Consider the following 20,581-nt stretch of genomic DNA (forward strand, 5'->3'; position numbering starts at 1 on the left):
AGAAGGTCATCGGTTCGAATCCCGGTGTCCCATATGGTCCCCTGTGCCTGCCAGGAGCAGTTTCTGAGCACAGAGCCAGGAAAAACCCGAGCACAGCCGGGTGTGACCCAAAAATCACAAAAAAAAAAAAAAAAAAAAAAAAAAAAAAAAAAAAAAAAAAAAAAAAAAGAAATTTTAGGGGCTGGAGCAATACAGCAGGTAGGGCACTGACTCGCCTTGCATGTTGGTTGACCCATGTCATATCTCCGGCATCCCACATGGTCTCCCGAGCACCTCCAGGAGTTAATTTCCGAGTGCAGAGCAAGAAATAACACCCTGAGCTTTGCCGGGTGTGGCACAAAGACCAAAAATAAAGCAAATTCCTACAACATACATTTTTATATGAAGGGTCTTTGGAGCCAGGGTGTTGGCCTTGCTTACAGAGATCCCAGTGTGTGACACTGCAAAGGGTTGGGACCCAGAGAACTCCTGGCACTATGTGGGAGAAAGCCCTCATTTCCCACGAAGTCTTCAAAGTCATTTAATTTTTTTTTTTTTTTTTTTGGTTTTGGGCCACACCTGTTTGACTCTCAGGGGTTACTCCTGGCTCTGCACTCAGAAATCGCCCCTGGCTTGGGAGGACCATATGGGACACCGGGGGATCGAACTGGTGGTCCGTCCGCTTGCAAGGCAGACACCTTACCTCTAGCGACACCTTCCCGGCCCCAAGGTCATTTAATTTTAAAGCAGCAATTCTCAAAATATTGTAAAGACCATTGCTTATCTCATCATTCTTTTCTGTAAATACCAATTTGAGTTATCATTTAAGGGGCTGGAGTGATAGCAAGCAAGTTTGCCTTGCACTCGGTCGATCTGGGTTTGCTCCTTGGCATTCCATAAGGTACCCCAAGCCTGTCAGGAATAATTCCTGAGTTCAGAGTCAGGAGTACTCCTGAGCATGACCAAAAATTATTTTAATTTTGTAAATGTCATTGTTTCAGATCACTATAAATTATTTAGTCATAATTTTTTTGAAAATACATTTTCACTTTATCATTAAAATTTTGTTTTTGCTTTTGTGTCATACTCAGTGGCACTCAGGGGTTACTCCTGGGTCTACGCTCAGAATTCACTCCTAGCAGGCCCGGGGGACTGTATGGGATGCCGGAATTTGAACCACCGCTTGTTACAAACCTGCTGCATGCAAGGCAAACATCCTACTGCTGTGCTATCTCTCAGGCCCTATATCATTAAATTTTTTTTTAAATTGAATCACAATTGAGATAATTAAGATAATCATAAAGCTATTCATTTTCACTCATACAATGTTCCAATATCCTTCCTTTCACCATCACCAATGTCCTCAGTTTCCCTCTCATCCTCCCCAAGCCTTTCTTTCCCTTCTTCCCAATGCCTCTTATTTTTCCTTCACCCCTTTTAGGCATTGTGGTTTGCAAAACTATTACTGAAGGGATATCATGAATATCACTTTACCTCCTTTCAGCACCCAGTTCTTGTCCAGAGCGATCATTTCCAACTATCATTGTACTGTCATAGTGATCCCTTCTCTGCCCTAATTGCAGTGAACTTCTTTATCTATCTATCTATCTATCTATCTATCTATCTATCTATCTATCTATCTATCTATCTATCTATCTATCTATCTATCTATCTATCTACTGTCATAGTGATCCCTTCTCTGCCCTAATTGCAGTGAACTTCTTTATCTATCTATCTATCTATCTATCTATCTATCTATCTATCTATCTATCTATCTATCTATCTATCTATCTATCTATCTATCTATCTATCTATCTATCTATTTTTTGGGCCACACCCGGCGTTGCTCAGGGGTTACTCCTGGCTGTCTGCTCAGAAATAGCTCCTGGCAGGCACGGGGGACCATATGGGACACCGGGATTCGAACCAACCACCTTAGATCCTGGATCGGCTGCTTGCAAGGCAAACGCTGCTGTGCTATCTCTCCGGGCCCATTTTTTAAATTTTTTTTTTTTTTTTTTTTTTTTTTTTTTTTTTGGTTTTTGGGCCACACCCGGCAATGCTCAGAGGTTACTCCTGGCTGTCTGCTCAGAAATAGCTCCTGGCAGGCACGGGGGACCATATGGGACACCGGGATTCGAACCAACCACCTTTGGTCTTGGATCTGCTGCTTGCAAGGCAAACACCGCTGTGCTATCTCTCCGGGCCCATTTTTTTAAATTTTTTAAAAAAATTTTTGGGTCACACCTGGCAGCGCTCAGGGGACCATATGGGATACTGGGATTCGAACCACCATCCTTCTGGATATAAGGCAAACGCCCTACCTCCAGGCTATCTCTCCAGCTTCTCCTTCTTCTTCTTTTTTTTTTTTTTTTGGTTTTTGGGCAGCGCTCAGGGGTGACTCCTGGCTCTATGCTCAGAAATTGCCCCTGGCAGGCACAGGGGACCATATGGGATGCCGGGATTCGAACCGATGACCTGCTGTATGAAAGGCAAACGCCTTACCTCCATGCTATCTCTCCAGCCCCTAACATAATTTTTTTTTTTTTTTTTTTTTGGTTTTTGGGCCACACCCGGTAACGCTCAGGGGTTACTCCTGGCTAAGTGCTCAGAAGTTGCTCCTGGCTTGGGGGACCATATGGGACACCCTGGGGGATCGAACCGCGGTCCGTCCTAGGCTAGCGCTGGCAAGGCAGATACCTTACCTCTAGTGCCACCACGCCAGCCCCTCCAGCCCCTTCTTAATCTATATTAAAGTTACAGACTGTAATGATATTTAGCAATAGGTAAAGAAAATTTGTCAAAGGCATCATGAAGTTCTTTAATTTTATAGACAAATACCCAAAGAAAGCAGAAAATCGTTTTCCATTTACTCTTTTCCCAACTTCCCCCTCTGATAACAATTAAAGTAAGTTAACAAATCTTCAAACCCAGAAAACTGGAATAACAAATAATGTAAAATATAAAAATGTGGGCCTGGAGAGATAGCACAGTGGCAGCTGATCCAGGACCAAAGGTGGTTGGTTCGAATCCCGGTGTCTCATATGGTCCCCCGTGCCTGCCAGGAGCTATTTCTGAGCAGACAGCCAGGAGTAACCCCTGCGCATCGCTGGGTGTGGCCCAAAAACCAAAAACCAAAAAAAAAAAAAAAAAAAAAAAAAAAGGAATATAAAAAATAAGTTTTATATGGATTTCACAGACCTTTGGGGGGGAGGTATAATCTTAGTCTATGCATTATAATTCTGTCAATTCAACAATGTTATATAGGGAGCCAAAGAGATAGCATGGAGGTAAGGCGTTTGCCTTTCATGCAGAAGGTCGGTGGTTCGAATCCCGGTATCCCATATGGTCCCCTGTGCCTTCCATGGGCGATTTCTGAGCCTAGAGCCAGGAATAACCCCTGAGTACTGCCAGGTGTGACCCTCCAAAAAACAAAAACAAAAACAAAAAAATACAATGTTATATAATATTTATCACTTAGACCATACTCTAAATTATAAAATAAAACAAACCTATTGTTCTGAGTTATTAGAGATGGAGTCATGATGAACAGAAATTTTAGAGGGAAAAACACTAAGTAACTGTAACATTGAAGAATTTGAAAGTTACCTTGGTTGTAGAGCTGTCACTAGTAAAAAGTCGGGAACTTCTTCGAGGCAGTGCATTAGGGGGTGATGTGATAGTGGGGCTCAATACCTGAGGTGTTGTACTAAAAAAAGAAAAAGTCATTAAAAAACATCAAGTCAAAAAAAACAAAAACAAAAACATGGAGTCATTTAAACACTTGGTTTATGACTAACAGGGGTCCTCAAACTTTTTAAACAGGGGGCCAGTTCACTGTCCCTCAGACCATTGGAGGGTCTGACTATAGTAAAAACAAAATTTATGAACGAATTCTTATGCACACTGCATATATCTTATTTTGCAATGAAGAAATAAAACAGATACAAATACAATATGTGGCCCGCGGGCCATAGTTTGAGGACCACTGGTAGCATTTCAGTTCTCCAAATATGGACCTACTATGCTTGTATGCTGAAAGGTTTGTTCAGTCTTATTTTGGTCTCTATGAAAAATAGAAATTCAAAGACAAACAAAAATAAAAAACTGGGCCCAGAGAGATAGCACAGCGGTGTTTGCCTAGCAAGCAGCCGATCCAGGACCGATCCAGGACCAAAGGTGGTTGGTTCGAATCCCGGTGTCCCATATGGTCCCCCGTGCCTGCCAGGAGCTATTTCTGAGCAGACAGCCAGGAGTAACCCCTGAGCATCGCCGGGTGTGGCCCAAAAAACAAAACAAAACAAAAAAACAAAAATAAAAAACTATTCGTGTTGGCATAAAGTAGTAAAATCAGGCATCCACCATCTATCCAAAACTGCTCTAATTTGAACTTAAAATAACAATTCTGGGCCAGGAGGCTGAGGAGATAGCCAAAGGTACATATATATGCTTTGCTTGGGGGTGGCCCAGATTTGGTCACTGGCACTGCATGGCCCCCAAAGCATTGCTAGGTGGGAGTCCTAAGAAACAGTTGTAAAAGCAGCTCCTGAGCACTCCTGGTTTTGCCTTAAGACAAAATATATATATATATATATATATATATATATATATATATATATATATATATATATATAAATGTATAAATGAATTCTATATATAAAAAGGTGGTGTAGTGTGCCAAGGATTGAATATATTAGGACCTCATAAATAAGCACTCCGCACTCTTTTCTTCTGCTGAGCCATACAGCCCTGGCTTCAAAACACTGTGGGTAAGGTGCTTGTCTTGCAGGTGTTCAACCCTAGTTTGACCCTTAGCACCACAAATGGTTCCCTGAGCACTGCCAGGAGTGATTCTTGTGTGCAGTGTACAGTGCCAAAAGTAACTCCTGAGCATCTCCAGGTGTAGCACATAAAAAACAAAAAATTTTTGTCTTGTTTTGCTTTTTGGGTCACACCCAGCAGCACTCAGGGGGTTACTCCTGGCTCTACACTCAGAAATCGCTCCTGGAAGGCTCGGGGACCATATGGGATGCCGGGATTCAAACCACTGTCCTTCTGCATGCAAGGCAAACGCTCTACTTCCATACTATCTCTCTGGTCCATAAAACAAAATTAAATAAACAAACAAAATGTAACAGTCGGGGGTCAAAGTTATAGTATAGCGGGTAGGATGCTTGCTGGCATCCCAAGCCTGCAAGAGTGATTGTAGGCACTGTGGGTTGAGTACTACAGGGTGTGTCCCCCAAAATCCAAAAGAGAAAAGAAAAAAATAAGAGTTTTACAATAGTCATTCTAGAATTCTTTGGGAATAAAAACTTCCCTAAATTGAAGTAGGACATGTCTCACATCAAGAAAAACTAAAACTGACCAAGACTAGCACCAGGATAAATACCTTGTTTGTGGGCCAGAACTCTGTGTCTGTGCAACAAGAATAGGAGTCACTTCTCGACTATTTCCACTCTGTGAGAAGACAGACTTTGTTCCAGTTTGTCCGATTCTGGCAACAGACTGTAAAACACAAAAAGTCTAAGGTTTGTGAATTATAAATTGTAGTATAGATAGTAAGTCACAGTGACTCTTGCCTATTTAGACTGTCACCATCAATGAAAGATTTCATAACAAAGATTCTTGTCTGAAATAATTAGTGTCACTGTAATATTGGGCTAGACTTCACCCTTAATATTTTTATCTAAATACTTTCAAAATTCCTGGAAATACTTTATTACTTATCTTTACAAGGGCATACTCTCACGATTTATTTAGTGCCTATATAAATATACTAAGCTGAGTTTCAGCTTTCTTTGGCATTACATTAAAAAGTCCTGGTATGTTCAATTTTTCATTAACTAATTTCTTCTCCGCCTTTGGAGAATTAAAAAATTCCTTGTGGGAGGAGCCGGAGCGATAATACAGCGGGAGAGTGTTTGCCTTGCATGTGGCTGACCCAGAACAGATCTGGGTTCACTCCTGGCATCCTATATGGTCCCCCAAACCAGGAACAATTTCTGAGCACATAGCCAGGAGTAACCAGAGTGTCACCGGGTATGGCCCCAAAACAAAACAAAACAAACAAAAGAGAAAGAAAGAAAAGAAAAAGAAAAAGAAAAGAGAAAAACAAATTCCTTGTGGAGCCAGAGAGATAGCACAGCGATAGGGCATTTGCCTTGCACGTGGCCTATCTGAAACAGACCTGGGTTTGATCTCTGGCGTTCCATATGGTCCCCGAGCCTGCCAAGAGTGACTTCTGAGCAGAGAGCCAGAAGTAACCCCTGAGCACCGCTGGGTGTGGCCCAAAAACTAAAATTTCCTGTTTGCGTCTCTGTCTTCTCTAATTTATCACATTATTCCTATTCCTTTTTATAACTTAGCATCATTAGTAAAGTGGTCTATAACTACTATTTAACCTCTGTGATGCTCAGGGGGTTACTCCTGGCTCTGCATTCAGGAATCACTCCTATTGGGGCTTGGGAAACCAAATGGGATGCTGGAGATCAAACCCAGGGTCAGTTATGTGCAAGACTGTACATAACTGTACTATCACTCTGTCTCCCACCCCCATTAGTTTTATTATAGCATCTTTTTTTTTTTTTTGCAGGATGGGTTTTCCCAGATGACTATACTCAGGGCATACTCCTGGCTCTGCACTTAGGGATCACTCCTGGTAGACTTGGGACCATATAAGATGCCATGAATTGAACCCAGATCAGCTGTAGCACACAAATGCCTAACCCACTACCACTCTAACCCCAGGTTACTTTTCTTTAAAACGTTATTTATTTGAGGGCCACACACCTAATTCCCAAAGTGTACATTACAAATACTTCCTAACAATCACTATTTCAGTAATTGAAAGCCTGTATTCAACATCACCCATGATGCCTTCTTTTTTGGGGATTCGGTGCTTGGAGGATATTCCTGACCTCAGCTTGCTCCCCCGCACTGAATTTGGTCCCCAAGTATCATCAGGAATAATCCCTGAGCACAACTGGATATACACCCCCACCCTACCCACCCCCAAGTAGTAGTCAGATTCCTCTCCTGGATTCAGATGATTTTTATTTTTGTGTTGAGGGTCACACCTACTAGTGTTTAGGAATTACTCCTGGCTTTGTGCTCAGTGATCACTCCTGGAGGTGTTTAGAGGAACTATATAGGGCTCCTGAAATAGAACCTGAGCCAGCCACATGTAAGGCAAGGGCTCTATCCTTGGTATTCTCTTTGGCCTCCCAGATTATTTTAAGAGAAGGGCAGAGAAAGCTTGTCAAAGTGGGCAGGGGTTTTGTGAGCAGAACTCTGTTGAATTTTTTGTTAAGTAAAAGAAAAATCTGAAAGTATATCTAATGATATCATGTTTAATAATTTTATATAGCCAAAGTACAACTAGAGCCTGGGGATATGGCACAAGAAGTAGACGACATGCCATGCAAATTTAAGGCACCAAGGTTGCTCCATGGCACATGATCCCCTTAGCACCATCATAGTTGTCTAGTAGTAAACTGTAAAGTCACTGAGCATCTCTAGAACTGTCGTCAGTCTACCTGCTGTCCCAGCCTGCTAGATGTGGTTCCAGTAAACACAATTATCTTCCTATCTTCTACTACAATCAGAGGAGCACTATGACAGTTACTGGTTTCCTCATGTAAATCAGCAACTCTAAGAAAATAGTAATCATACAAAGCTAGACAATTCCTCTAAAATTATTTTCAACAGACTGGGATTTTGCACGTTTTTCACCAACCCCAAACTTCATTGTACATGGAAAAATACCTTTTTTGCAGGGGCTCCGGTGGATGGCACGTCAATTACAGAAGTTGTATTAGTGTAGTTTTGTAAATAGGATCCGTCTCCAGGACTTGGGGTTTCTAATGGCAAAATCCCAAAACTGAGAAGAGGTTGAAATCAAGGTGTCAAAAAGTCATCAAGGCATATATAAAGCAGCAGTATACTTAAATTAGAAGGTCTAAAAGGAAGAGAATGGCAAATCAGTCTTGGGGGCAGTGATGATCTCGGGGCAGATTAAAAATAAGCTATGAGACGGTTCCACCCACCATAACTAATAAAAAAATCATTTGTGGAACTAAACTGAGCAGAAACTACAGACCTCAAGAGATTCATTAGGAATTAATGAATGGTTTTATAAGAGCTAAGATCCAAATGATGTCATTTTTGGAATTCATGGGATTCAAGCATCCCAGAAGAAATGTATCTGCTCAGAGAGCCACCAATGGATTAAGTCGATTATAATCTCAAGATCTTGCAATTTAGTTGCTCTCCCATTCTGGGACCCATTTTATATCTATCCTGGCACATAATTTTTATACAGATATCCTAGCACATAATTTTTTTATATAGGTCTTTTTGGGTATATATCTTTTGGGCAGGGTTTATGTATTTACATACATATTTCTAATAACCTGGACAAAATGCTGCACATTGATAAGTGTTAAATTTTCCCCCATATGTTAGAAAATAGCTGTTTTAACTCAAGTTCTATTTGTACATACTTCTAGTATCACTCTTTTTTTTTTTTTTGAGGGGTGGGGCCATACCCAGCAGTGCTCAGAAATCACTACTGGTTAGGCTGGGGGACCATATGAGATGCCGGAGATTGAACCCGCGTCTGACCCAGGTCGGCCATATGCAAGGCAAACACTACCACTGTGCTATCGCTCTGGCTCCCACTTCTAGTATTTCACTCTTAAAATACTAATATTAACTGGTACACAGTCATAAAGATAGTATCTTTTTATATTTAAAAGCTTAAAATATTTCTCAAATATTTAATACTTAAAACTTTTATCACAGGTATTTTATTGCTTATTCTGAAAAGACTAATTAAATGCTTATTCTATAATAATTTAGTAGATGCTATTTATATCAATCTACATTATTAATAATACAAACTGCTACAAGATCGTTTACGAATATAGCACATTTTAAGAGTATCTTTTTGTCTTACCTTGGGGTTAATGGACTAAGAGCAGGTGGTCCTCCTAATAAGCTTCGATTAGTTTTTGGTTTATTTTGAACCTGTTTAGATAAGATAGAAGTTCCTGTTCCAAGAGGGACAGCATCTGGTGAAATTACAGCTGAATCAATGTAAGACATTGAAGAATCTGTATTCAGGGAATACTTTGAATTGGAAGATTCTAAATTCAGCCTGTTTAATTCCTGAAACAAGATTTCTACCATGTCATTTCTGAAGCATTTATTTCTTACCATTCCACCCCGACCCCTGCCCCAATCTATTAACTACTAGCATATGATGCACTTACAATTGTGTCTTGAGGTGTTTCTGTTAAAACTGTCTCAGGTTGCCTATGAGATAAACTATGATTAGACACTAGTGTTGTACAAGAGTTGGGCAGACAGTTGCTAAAATTCTGTAAAGATGTTAATTTAAATGTTTGGTCAGGATCTGGCTTTTCACCTGTAAAGAAAAAAAAAACACACACACACAGTATTTGCCTTTGAGGAAATGAGGGTTATTTGTTCTTCAAGTAAATACAAGTCAGTGAAAACAAGCCTTACCCGGTTTAAATGTTTTCCTATATATACTTCAGCTAATCAAATTTGCCTCTGTAAGGTCTACCTACTTTTATAAGATATCACTATGAAAAAGTTGTAAGGGCCAGAGAGATAGCACTGCGGTAGGGCGTTTGCCTTGCATGTGGCCAACCCGGGAAGGACCCAGTTTAATTCCCGACATCCTATGTGGTCCCCAGCCTGCCAAGGGCGATTTCTGAGTGCAGAGCTAGGAGTAGCCCATGAGCACCACTGGGTGTGGCCCCCAAACCAACCAATCAATAAATAGTTTTTTTTTTGGTTTTGGGGCCACACCCGGCGGCTCTCAGGAGTTACTCCTGGCTATCTGCTCAGAAATAGCTCCCAGCAGGCATAGGCCACCATATGGGAAGCCGGGATTTGAACCAATCACCTTAGGTCCTAGATCTGCTGCGTACAAGGCAAACGCTGCTGTGCCATCTCTCTGGCCCCATAGTTTTTTATTTTTTTAAAAAAGAAAAAGTTGGGCCCGGAGAGATAGCACAGCGGTGTTTGCCTTGCAAGCAGCCGATCCAGGACCAAAGGTGGTTGGTTCGAATCCCGGTGTCCCATATGGTCCCCTGAGCCTGCCAGGAGCTATTTCTGAGCAGACAGCCAGGAGTAACCCCTGAGCACCGCCGGGTGTGACCCAAAAAACCAAAAAAAAAAAAAAAAAAAAAAAGAAAAAGTTGGGGCCGGAGAGATAGCATGGAGGTAAGGCGTTTGCCTCTCATGCAGGAGGTCATCAGTTCGAATCCCGGTGTCCCATATATGGTCCTCCCGTGCCTGCCAGGAGCAATTTCTGAGCCTGGAGCCAGGAATAACCCCTGAGCACTGCCGGGTGTGACCCAAAAACCACAAAAAAAAAAAAAAAAAAAAAAAAGAAAAAGTTGTAAATTTAGTTTATCAACTAAACTGCAAGAACAATGAATCTAAAGACAACATATTACAGGGGAATGCATATTCCTTGGCTTTTTGTTTGCTTGTTTTGGGGCCACACCAGTGGCGCTCAGGGGTTACTCCTGGCAATCTTGGGAACCATATGGGGTACCAGGATTCGAACCACCGTCTGTCCTGGGTTGGCCGTGTGCAAAGCAAACGCCCCACCACTGTGCTATCTCTCCAGCCCCATATTCCTGTTTTAAAAGCAGAAAACAATTAGCTCTCATTTTGGTCAGGATAAGGAGGGTAGAGAAACTGGCAGATATCACAGTAAGTTGCCAGCATCTCTGTGAAAACGGATATAGCACTGGTTTTATAAGACTACTCTTGACTCATGGGCCAGGTCCCCTGAGATACTCTTCCAACTCTTGTCCAGATCCTACTTCTAGATCAATTCTAGCTTTAGACTATATTTTTTCTCATTTAAGAAGTTATCTATAATCAAAATACAACTCATATCATATGATACAAGTTCAGGACCTATTATTCTTGAAACAGACAGGGCTCGGGCTCGCCAATTCAAGGCCTAAACAGCAGTACCATACTACTCGGCATAAGAGGTGCTGAGGGCCACTGCAGCTGCATCCACTGGCAAGTGTGAGATGCTGTGGCCATATGCCAGGACATGAGCTCAGGACCTGCTGCATGCTAGATACACAGGCACACCTTTGAGCTATCTGTCCAGTCTGAAAATGTGATTCATTTTTTTCAGAAAATGTTTTTCGAATCACTATGAGGTAAAAAGTTGTTCATGAGTGAGTTTCAGTGGTAGTATCCAAGCATCCATCCCATCACCAGTGTCCACTTCCTTCCACCAATGTCCCGTCCCCCCCATTTCTCTCTTGCCCCCAAGCCTATCTCTGTGGCAGCCACTTTTTTCCTTTTCAAAACTGTTGTTTGGGCCCGGAGAGATAGCACAGCGGCATTTGCCTTGTAAGCAGCCGATTCAGGACCTAAGGTGGTTGGTTCGAATCCCGGTGTCCCATATGGTCCCCCGTGCTTGCCAGGAGCTATTTCTGAGCAGACAGCCAGGAGTGACCCCTGAGCACTGCCAGGTGTGGCCCAAAAACCAAAACCAAAACCAAACCAAACCAAACAAAAAAACCCTGTTTGTCATACTGTCATAGAAGGGGTATCATACTTATTACTTTACCTCTTTTCAGTAGCCAATCCTTGTCTAGAGTAATTACTTTCCACTACCACTGTTTTAGTACTAACTACCCCCCAACCCACCCGCCACTGTGGCAGGCTTCTACCAAGGACCAGTCCTGGCCTTTGTTTCTATTTTTGCATATGATTTTCCAACAATGTTTCTTTATATCCCACAAATGAGTGCAAACATTTTATGTCTGTCCCTATCCCTCTGACTCCTTTCACTCAGTATTCTCCATATCCACCTATGTATCAATAAATTTCATGGCTTCATTTTTTTAACAGCTGTATAAAACTCTATTCAGACTATTTATTTCTTTTCTTTTCTTTTTTTTTTTGTGGTTTTTGGGTCACACCCGGCAGTGCTCAGGGGTTACTCCTGGCTCCATGCTCAGAAATTGCTCCTGGCAGGCACGGGGGACCATATGGGATGCCGGGATTCGAACCGATGACCTTCTGCATGAAAGGCAAAAGCCTTACCTACCTCCATGCTATCTCTCTGGCCCGACAATTTAATTCTTACTCTCAATTTTAATCACCCTTCAGCTTTGAAAAGCATTTTTATCATAGATAGTTTTCCACTACCCTAAATATAATTAAGAGGAGGGAGAAGAGGAATTAGAGGACCCTTCCCAGTCACCTTTATAAACTTACCTATTTCACATAGTGATTCAAAGGGTGACCAGAGGAAAGGATTTAAACTAAGGCTCTTTTGGTAACATTCTGATCCTTTGGCAAGCCGGTCTGTTTTGCTGTAAAGACAAACAAATATATTAGGTAAGCTATGAAATTCAAAACATTTTATTTATTTATTTACTTATTTTGGGAGATCACACCCGGCAGCTCTCAGGGGTTACTCCTGGCTCTACACTCAGAAATTGCTCCTGGCAGGCTTGGGGGACCCTATGGGATTCGAACTACAGTCCTTCTGCATGCAAAGCAAATGCCCTGCCTTCAAGCTATCTCTCCGGTCCCTGAAATTCAAAACATTTTAAGTAAATTTTGGTCTAGAAAACTAGGGCGATTTTAAAATTTCTGAGAGCATTCTTATTACTTCCCTTAATCGTCAACCTTCTTTTCTTACCAGCCCCAATCTACCTTTATTTAGGGCAGTTCAAGTCAATAGTCAGTGAAAGCAAAAAGATTATGAAGCAAAACACAAAAACAAATAAAATAATGTTTTTACCTTCTTGAATGTTATAACTGCTTTTTAAAAATGATTAACTTTGAGTCAAGTGATAGCCCTAATTTTCGGGCTATCAAGCAAAGTGGGTAGGGCATTAAAAAATAGTGGCTTTGGGGTCGGAGAGATAGCACAGCAGTAAGGCCTTCGATGCAGAAGGGCGGTGGTTCAAACCCCGGCATCCCATATGGTCCCTGAGCCTGCCAGTAGCGATTTCTGAGCGTAGAACCAGGAGTAACCCCTGAGTGCTGCCGGGTGTGACCCAAAAACCAAAAAATAAAAAAAAGTGGCTTCAATGTCTTATTGTGTTTTTATTTCATGTAAAGGCTCCACCTCAGGGAAATAGGTCTAGAGCAGGAGTTGACAAAGGAAATAATTCAAACCAGACTGAGTGGATGACACATGGTCAGATAGTTTTCTGCTTTGTTGAGTGAGAGTGAGCTACCTGCCAGAACCACTTGCTTTGCACCTGGCCAACCTGGGTTAGATCCCTGACACTCCATAGTATAGTCCTTGAGCACATCCAGGAGTGATTCTTTTTTTTTTTTTTTGGGGCCACACCCGGCAGTGCTCAGAGGTTACTCCTGGCTATCTGCTCAGAAATAGCTCCTGGCAGTCACAGGGGACCATATGGGACACCGGGATTCGAACCAACCACCTTTAGTCCTGGATCGGCTGCTTGCAAGGCAAACACCGCTGTGCTATCTCTCCGGGCCCAGGAGTGATTCTTGAGTGTAGCTCTAAGAGTTACCCTTGAATATCTCACCTAATATGGCCCCAAAACTGAAGGGGTTGGGGTGGAAGAGATAATATGCTAATTCCCTTTTCCTTCTTTTTTCTTTTTTTTTTTTTGGGCCCCACCAGGCAATGCCCTGGTGTTAATCTCAGCAGTACTTGGGGAACCATACGGAATGCAGAATTCTGAAGTTGGGTCACCCACCAACAAGGTAAGAGCCCTACCCACTGCCTACTGTACTACTGCTCTGGCCCCCATTATGCTAGTTTTTATGGCAAGCCATACTCAACAATTTCTCCCACAATAAGCAATAGATAACATTCATATAGTTGATGTACTAATAACAACAATTTCAAATAATTCTTTTTTTTTTTTTTTTTTTTTTTTTTAGTTTTTTTTTTGGGTCACACCCGGCAGCACTCAGGGGTTATTCCTGGCTCTACGCTCAGAAACTGCTCCTGGCAGGCTCGGGGGAACCACATGGTATGACGAGATTTGAACCATCATCCTTCTGCATCTAAGGCTAACGCCCTACTGCTGTGCTATCTTTCCAGCCCCAAACAGGCTTGGTAGATTGTTTTTTTAATTTTTTATTTATTTTTGGGTCACACTCAGTGATGCTCAGGGGTTACTCCTGGCTCTGTGCTCAGAAATTGCTCTTGGCAGGCACAGGAGACCATATGGGATGCTGGGATTTGAACCACCATCTGTCCTGGATCAGCTGCTTGCAAGGCAAACGCCCTCCCTATGTGCTATCCCTCCGGCCCCCAATTTCAAATAATTCTTATCCTATTTTTCTCCCGTACCATCTAATTAAGAGATTTCTACTTCAAAATCAATGAGTAGGAGGGAGAGAGGCAGGCCCAAAGGGATAATACAGTTGCTGTCCTGGGTTCAATCCCTGCGACCCCTTATGGTCTCCTGAATACCACCAGAAGAGATAGCTGAAAAGTCAGGAGTATGCCCTGAGCACCATCAAGTGTGACCCAAATCCAAAACCAATGATGGGCTAGAGAGATAGTACAGTATAAGATTTAAGGTTCTTGCTTTTGTATATGGTTGGCCCTGGTTCAGTTCCCTCACTGCATATTATCCTCACAAAACCATCGCTGGCAGTGACTTAGAGCACAGAATAAGCATAACATAAACACTTTCAGCTATGGCCTTATAACTCAAAACAATAAGAACCATATTGTATTTTTGCCTTTCAATTCATCACTCATTTAAAAATTTAAATATATAAATTTAAAATAACCCACCTTTTGGGGGGACACAACTATTATTTCAGTTGCCACTGACATGCTTTTTATCCAAGATAAAAAGCCAGCATACACATTAAATTATTAGGAAACAACACTATACAAATTACTATTTAGGCTGTAAACATACAAAAATGGGATCAGGGTCCAGAGCGACAGCACAGCAGGTAGGACATTTGCCTTGTATAACCCGGAATCCATACCCAGCATCTCATATGGTTCCCTCGAACCTGCCAGGAGTAATTAATTTCTTTTTGTTTTTGTTTTTGTTTTTGAGCCATACCCAGCGTTGCTCAGGGGTTACTCCTGGCTGTCTGCTCAGAAATAGCTCCTGGCAGGCACGGGGGACCATATGGGACACCAGGATTTGAACCAACCACCTTTGGTTCTGGATCGGCTGCTTGCAAGGCAAACGCCGCTGTGCTATCTCTCCGGGCCCAGGAGTAATTCATTTCTAAGCACAGAACCAGGAGTAACCCCTGAGTGCCTCTGGGAGTAGTCCAAAAACCAAACCAAACAAACAAAAAACAAAAATGAGGTCAAGGTGGGACCAGAGAAATAGTATAGCAGGTAAGGTAGTTGTCTTGCATGTGGCTGACCCAGGTTAGGTCCCCGGTACTGAAAAGTCTTCTGAGGCCCTCTTGGAGTAATCCCTGAATACAGAGCCAGAAGTAAGCTCTGAGAACTGCTGCATGTGACTCATCAATCCCTAACCTCCCTGCCATTTCCAAAAATCAAACCAAAACAAAATGGGGTCTAGGGCCCAGAGAGACAGTTCAAAGGGCTAAATGTTTGGGTTTTGTTTGCTGGCAACCTGGATTCTACTCATGGCACCACATGTTTTAGGGAGCATTCCATAAGCAGAGCCAAGAGTACCACCTGAGGAAGGGGGGGGAACCCTAGCACAGGACCCTGGCCCTCAACTAAAGAGGATTTTATAAAACTTACTATTTATAGGGGCCTGGAGAGATAGCACAGCAGCGTTTGCCTTGCAAGCAGCCGATCCAGGACCTAAGGTGGTTAGTTCAAATCCTGGTGTCCCATATGGTCCCCCATGCCTGCCAGGAGCTATTTCTGAGCAGACAGCCAGGAGTAACCCCTGAGCACCGCTGGGTGTGGCCCAAAAAAACAAAACAAAACAAAACAAAACAAAAAACAAAAAAAACACACCTTACTATTTATAGGTTTAACAATGTCATGGAAGTATAGACTGCACACTACTCAGCCATGCAGTACTTAGTAAACACAGATCAACACAGAACATAGGGAGTGAGATTTTCTTGTAACTCGAACTGTTCTTACTTACCAATATACATGCCCCAACAATGAAAGAGTAAAGCAAGCCGAATCACCAAACTCACTAACAATATCATCATAGCTTTTCTGCTTATTAAACACTCCACCAGATAAGATCTGTTCCCCTTCTGCAAGCCTTTAAGAAAAGCATAAGATTAAGAGTCAATATAAAAATCATCGCATTCAAGACAATCATTACCATTGTACTTTTTAATTAATGGAGACTGAAAATAAAAAAATTCATGGTACTTATGAGTTTAAAAATTCTAGTTTGTGGGGCCGGAGAGATAGCATGGAGGTAAGGTGTTTGCCTTGCATGTAGAAGGTCGGTGATTCGAATCCTGGCATCCCAGGTCCCCCGAGTCTGCCAGGAGTAACCCCTGAGCGCTGCTGGGTGTGATTCAAAAACCAAAAAAAATATTCTACTTTGTAGGCCGGAGAGATAGCACAGTGGTAGGGCATTTGCCTTACAAGAGCTGATTCCAGATGGATGGTGGTTTGAATAGCAGCATCCCATATGGTCCCCTGTGCCTGCCAGGAGCGATTTCTGAGCACAGAGCAAGGAGTAACTCAAGTGCCACAAGGTGTGACCCCAAAAAACAACAACAATAACAACAACAAAAAAATATTATTTTGTTTTAAAACCAAAACCATTCAGGGGCCAGGAGACAAAACTGCAGTTAGGGCATGTGCTGAGCATACATCTGTAACTGCATGTGCTGAGCATACATCTGATGTAGCACTACCTGGTCTCCTGAGAATCACTACGTGTAGTTCTAGAGGCCCCCAACACTGTCTTAATCACCCAGATAACCCCTGAAATCAGAGCTTGTGGGCCATAACATCGTCACTCTTCAAAGAACAGCTAGACCAAGCAGCTAGCTGAGAGTCACAGAAGAGGTCCACATGCTTAACCACTGCTTACCAGAAAACGGAAACAAAAGCACTTAGCAAAAAAAGCTAGAAATATTTAAACTTAATTATGCACAAATCTAGTCTGAGCAACACACATGTCAAAACAAGTATGTTGGAGAATGTATTAATTAATGGTTCTTCATTAACATATGCTGCACCTTTTTAGTTCTATAATTCTTTGAAAGAGGAAACTGCAAATAATATGGAAAGAGAAAAACACTGTAATTAAAAATCACATACTTAATAGCTCATTTTTAGATTTATAAATAAAATCTTAGGGGAAGGAAGTGGACACTGGTGAGGGAATTTGTGTTGTAACACTGTATGCCTAAAACCCAATCATGAATAACTTTGTAATTTATGGTGACTAAACTAAAAAGCAAAATTAAACAAAAATCTGAACAGTAAGTACTTCAGGTTTCGTTTTTATTGAGTTTTTTTTTTGTGTGTGTGTGGTTTTTGGGTCACACCCGGCAGTGCTCAGGGGTTATTCCTGGCTCCAGGCTCAGAAATTGCTCCTGGCAGGCACGGGGGACCATATGGGGCGCCGGGATTCGAACCGATGACCTCCTGCATGAAAGGCAAACGCCTTACCTCCATGCTATCTCTCCAGCCCCGAGTTTTTTTTTTTTTTGGGGGGTGTGGACACTGGCCACTTCTGGGATGCTGGGGATCAAACCCAGGTCTGTCCCAAGTCAGTAGCATGCAAGGCAAACAAAGTAAACGCCCTACCTGCTGTGCTATAACTCTGCCTCTCCCCACTTTTTAACACAGAAATTCACAAAAGCCTCCCTACCCGAGAAAAAAAAATTGGCTACTTTAATGATGTATTTTTAGCATGGCAGACTTTGCATATTCTATGTTTTAAAAATTTTGATAAAAATCAAATTGTCGGGGCCGGAGAGATAGCACAGCGGCGTTTGCCTTGCAAGCAGCTGATCCAGGACCTAAGGTGGTTGGTTCGAATCCCAGAGTCCCATATGGTCCCCCATGCCTGCCAGGAGCTATTTCTGAGCAGATAGCCAGGAGTAACCCCTGAGTACCGCCGGGTGTGGCCAAAAAAAAAAAAAAAAAGATCAAATAGTCAGGGCCAGAGCGGTGGCGTGGTGGTAGGGAATTTTTGCCTTGCACACTGCTGACCTAGGATGGTCCATGGCTTGATCCTCTAGCATCCCATATGATCCCCCCAAGCCAAGAGCGATTTCTGAGCATAGAGCCAGAAGTAACCCAGGAGCGTCACTGGGTGTGCCCCCACCCCCAATCAAAATGTCTTCCCCAGAGCATCATTGGGCATGGCCCAGGTGGTTCTTGGCACCAGCACTGCAGGGCCAGAGCAGCATTCTCGGGTCAGAGCACTGAACAGTCAAGCCTAGTTAGATATTATCTGAAGTGCCCCTTAATCCCACACAGCACTGATTGGGAGCTTGCCCCAATTAAAATAACCGAAACAGAGAGTCTGGAGAGACAGGACAACACTTGCCTTGCTCACAGCCAACCAGCCCTTTAATCCTTGGCACCATTACTGGTCCCCAAAGCCCCACCACGACTGGTCCCTGATCCCAGAGCCAGGAGGAAGCCTGACACTGCTGTGGGCCCCAAAAGAAACAAAACCAAAACAAACAAACAAACAAACAAACAAAAAAAAACAGACTTTGGGGATGAGAAATAGCTCAACAATGCCAAGTGGGAACACTGCTGAGAGCACCGCTGGGTGCTAATTTTAGGGCCCAGAGAGATAGCACAGTGGTGTTTGCCTTGCAAGCAGCTGACCCAGAACCTAAGGTGGTTGGTTCGAATCCCAGAGTCCCATATGGTCCCCCGTGCCTGCCAGGAGCCATTTCTGAGCAGATAGCCAGGAGTAACCCCCTGAGCACTGCCAGGTGTGGGCCCCCCCAAAAAAAGTACAAAGTGATATGCTAATTTTAAAAGATTCTAAATAACTTACCAGAATATTAGGAATTAATTATAATGATGATGTCTCAGTTACTCAGAAATAGGAATTTTAATTAGTTTTAATTATAAGTCATTTAAATAGACAAAATAAATATTTACTGAACTACAGTGCTTTTGAGGGTATCTATTCTAAGTGCAAAGGAAACAGGGACTGGTTTAAGTAATCATGTTGCGACACATTTACCACTATTTCATCTCTGACAGAGAATAGTTTAACAGCACATAATTACCTCCACATTCAGAGGGACAACAACGTGTGTGTGTTTGTGTATTTTTTTGGTTTTGGGGCCACACACGGTGATGCTCAAGGGTTAATCCTGGCTATGCACTCAGAAATCACTCCTGGCTTGGGGGACCATATGGGACACCAGGGAGTCAAATCGCATTCTGTCCTAGGTTAGTCCATACAAGGCAAAAAGCCCTACCACTGTGCCACCACTCCGGCCCCAACTTATTTGTATATATTATAATGTGAAGAAGAAGTGCTCTCCAGAATTTGTTTCCCAAAGGGGAACTGGTCAGTAGGTCCTGTTCAGTCCTGTTGTTTTCCTTCCTCCTCTTCATTTCTCTCCCTCCTCTCACCCCCTCTCTCATTTTTGAGACCCCAGGCTGTGGTGCTCAGGGGTTGCTCCTGACTCTAAATTCAGGAATCATTCCTGGTGGTGCTCAGGGGACAATATGGGATGCTGGGGATCGAAACCATGTGCAAAGCAAGCATCCCTACCTGCTGCTATACAATCTCTCTGGCATAATTTTTAGTTTCATTTCAATTGGTAAAATAAAGCAAACAAAAGGAAGTAATACTTAGGATCACTTTAAAAATAGGAATTACTAGTAACAAGTTTCTTCAAAATATTAATAACATTATTAACAAAACCTCTCCACCACAAAAATAATACTATAAGCAACAGCATAGACATTTCAAATGTTACTGAAATAGACAAATCTTTCTTACTAAATTAAAAAAAGAAATGGAGAGAAAGGAAGTCAATCAGAAATTAATCCATCAAAAACTCTACAATTAAGTAGAATAAGATTAGCTAAAAACAAATGAGACTTACTTGCTGAGATCAACACAACATTTTGCAAGCAGGTATTTACACTGAGGCGTAGTACAACTGTGTCCTTTCAAGAGTCTATATGCTTTATATGCCTTTCCTGAGCGGTAATAGCAGGTTGCCAGTAAAAACAAAGCTTCTTCTGAATGTACTAAGAACATACATGAAAAAAAAAAAGGCAGTGATTTAGTATACTGAATGGTAATTTTGTTCGGCAATAAACAGATTTGCCGACATAAAACCTAGTATGTTTTTTAACATAAAATGAGCATTCAAATTTGATTTATATATTTAACTGATAGAAAACCCAGTATCTCAAGCCCTGATTACATTTTTCCTACAAGGAACAAAACTAAAACAATCATGTAAATGCTCATCTTTTTTTTTTTTTTTTTTTTTTTTTTTTGCTTTTTTTTGGACCACACCTGGAGATGCTCAGGGGTTACTCCTGGCTGTCTGCTCAGAAATAGCTCCTGGCAGGCACGGGGGACCATATGGGACACCGGGATTTGAACCAACCACCTTAGGTCCTGGATTGGCTGCTTGCAAGGCAAACACCGCTGTG

The 20,581-nt window shown here is 42.2% G+C and overlaps 1 protein-coding gene across 4 annotated transcripts in view; it reads right to left on the minus strand.

Moving 5' to 3' along the window:
* The window catches only part of CDC27 (cell division cycle 27), a 61,258-nt gene that overhangs the window by 19,342 nt on the left and 21,335 nt on the right, over positions 1 to 20,581 (minus strand). For 2 of the 4 annotated variants that reach the window (XM_049779070.1, XM_049779071.1), the window contains exons 3-10: positions 20,020 to 20,167; positions 16,101 to 16,226; positions 12,271 to 12,368; positions 9,255 to 9,409; positions 8,939 to 9,150; positions 7,747 to 7,861; positions 5,372 to 5,505; positions 3,589 to 3,688 (exon numbers count right to left, since the gene is read on the minus strand). In XM_049779070.1, the coding sequence (XP_049635027.1) occupies positions 3,589 to 3,688; positions 5,372 to 5,505; positions 7,747 to 7,861; positions 8,939 to 9,150; positions 9,255 to 9,409; positions 12,271 to 12,368; positions 16,101 to 16,226; positions 20,020 to 20,167 (1,088 nt within the window). The remainder of the gene's footprint in view (positions 1 to 3,588; positions 3,689 to 5,371; positions 5,506 to 7,746; positions 7,862 to 8,938; positions 9,151 to 9,254; positions 9,410 to 12,270; positions 12,369 to 16,100; positions 16,227 to 20,019; positions 20,168 to 20,581) is intronic. The other 2 variants (XM_049779073.1, XM_049779072.1) reach the window with 1 other exon arrangement.

Source organism: Suncus etruscus, chromosome 1 (genome assembly GCF_024139225.1).
Source record: "Suncus etruscus isolate mSunEtr1 chromosome 1, mSunEtr1.pri.cur, whole genome shotgun sequence".
Classification (NCBI taxonomy): domain Eukaryota; kingdom Metazoa; phylum Chordata; class Mammalia; order Eulipotyphla; family Soricidae; genus Suncus; species Suncus etruscus.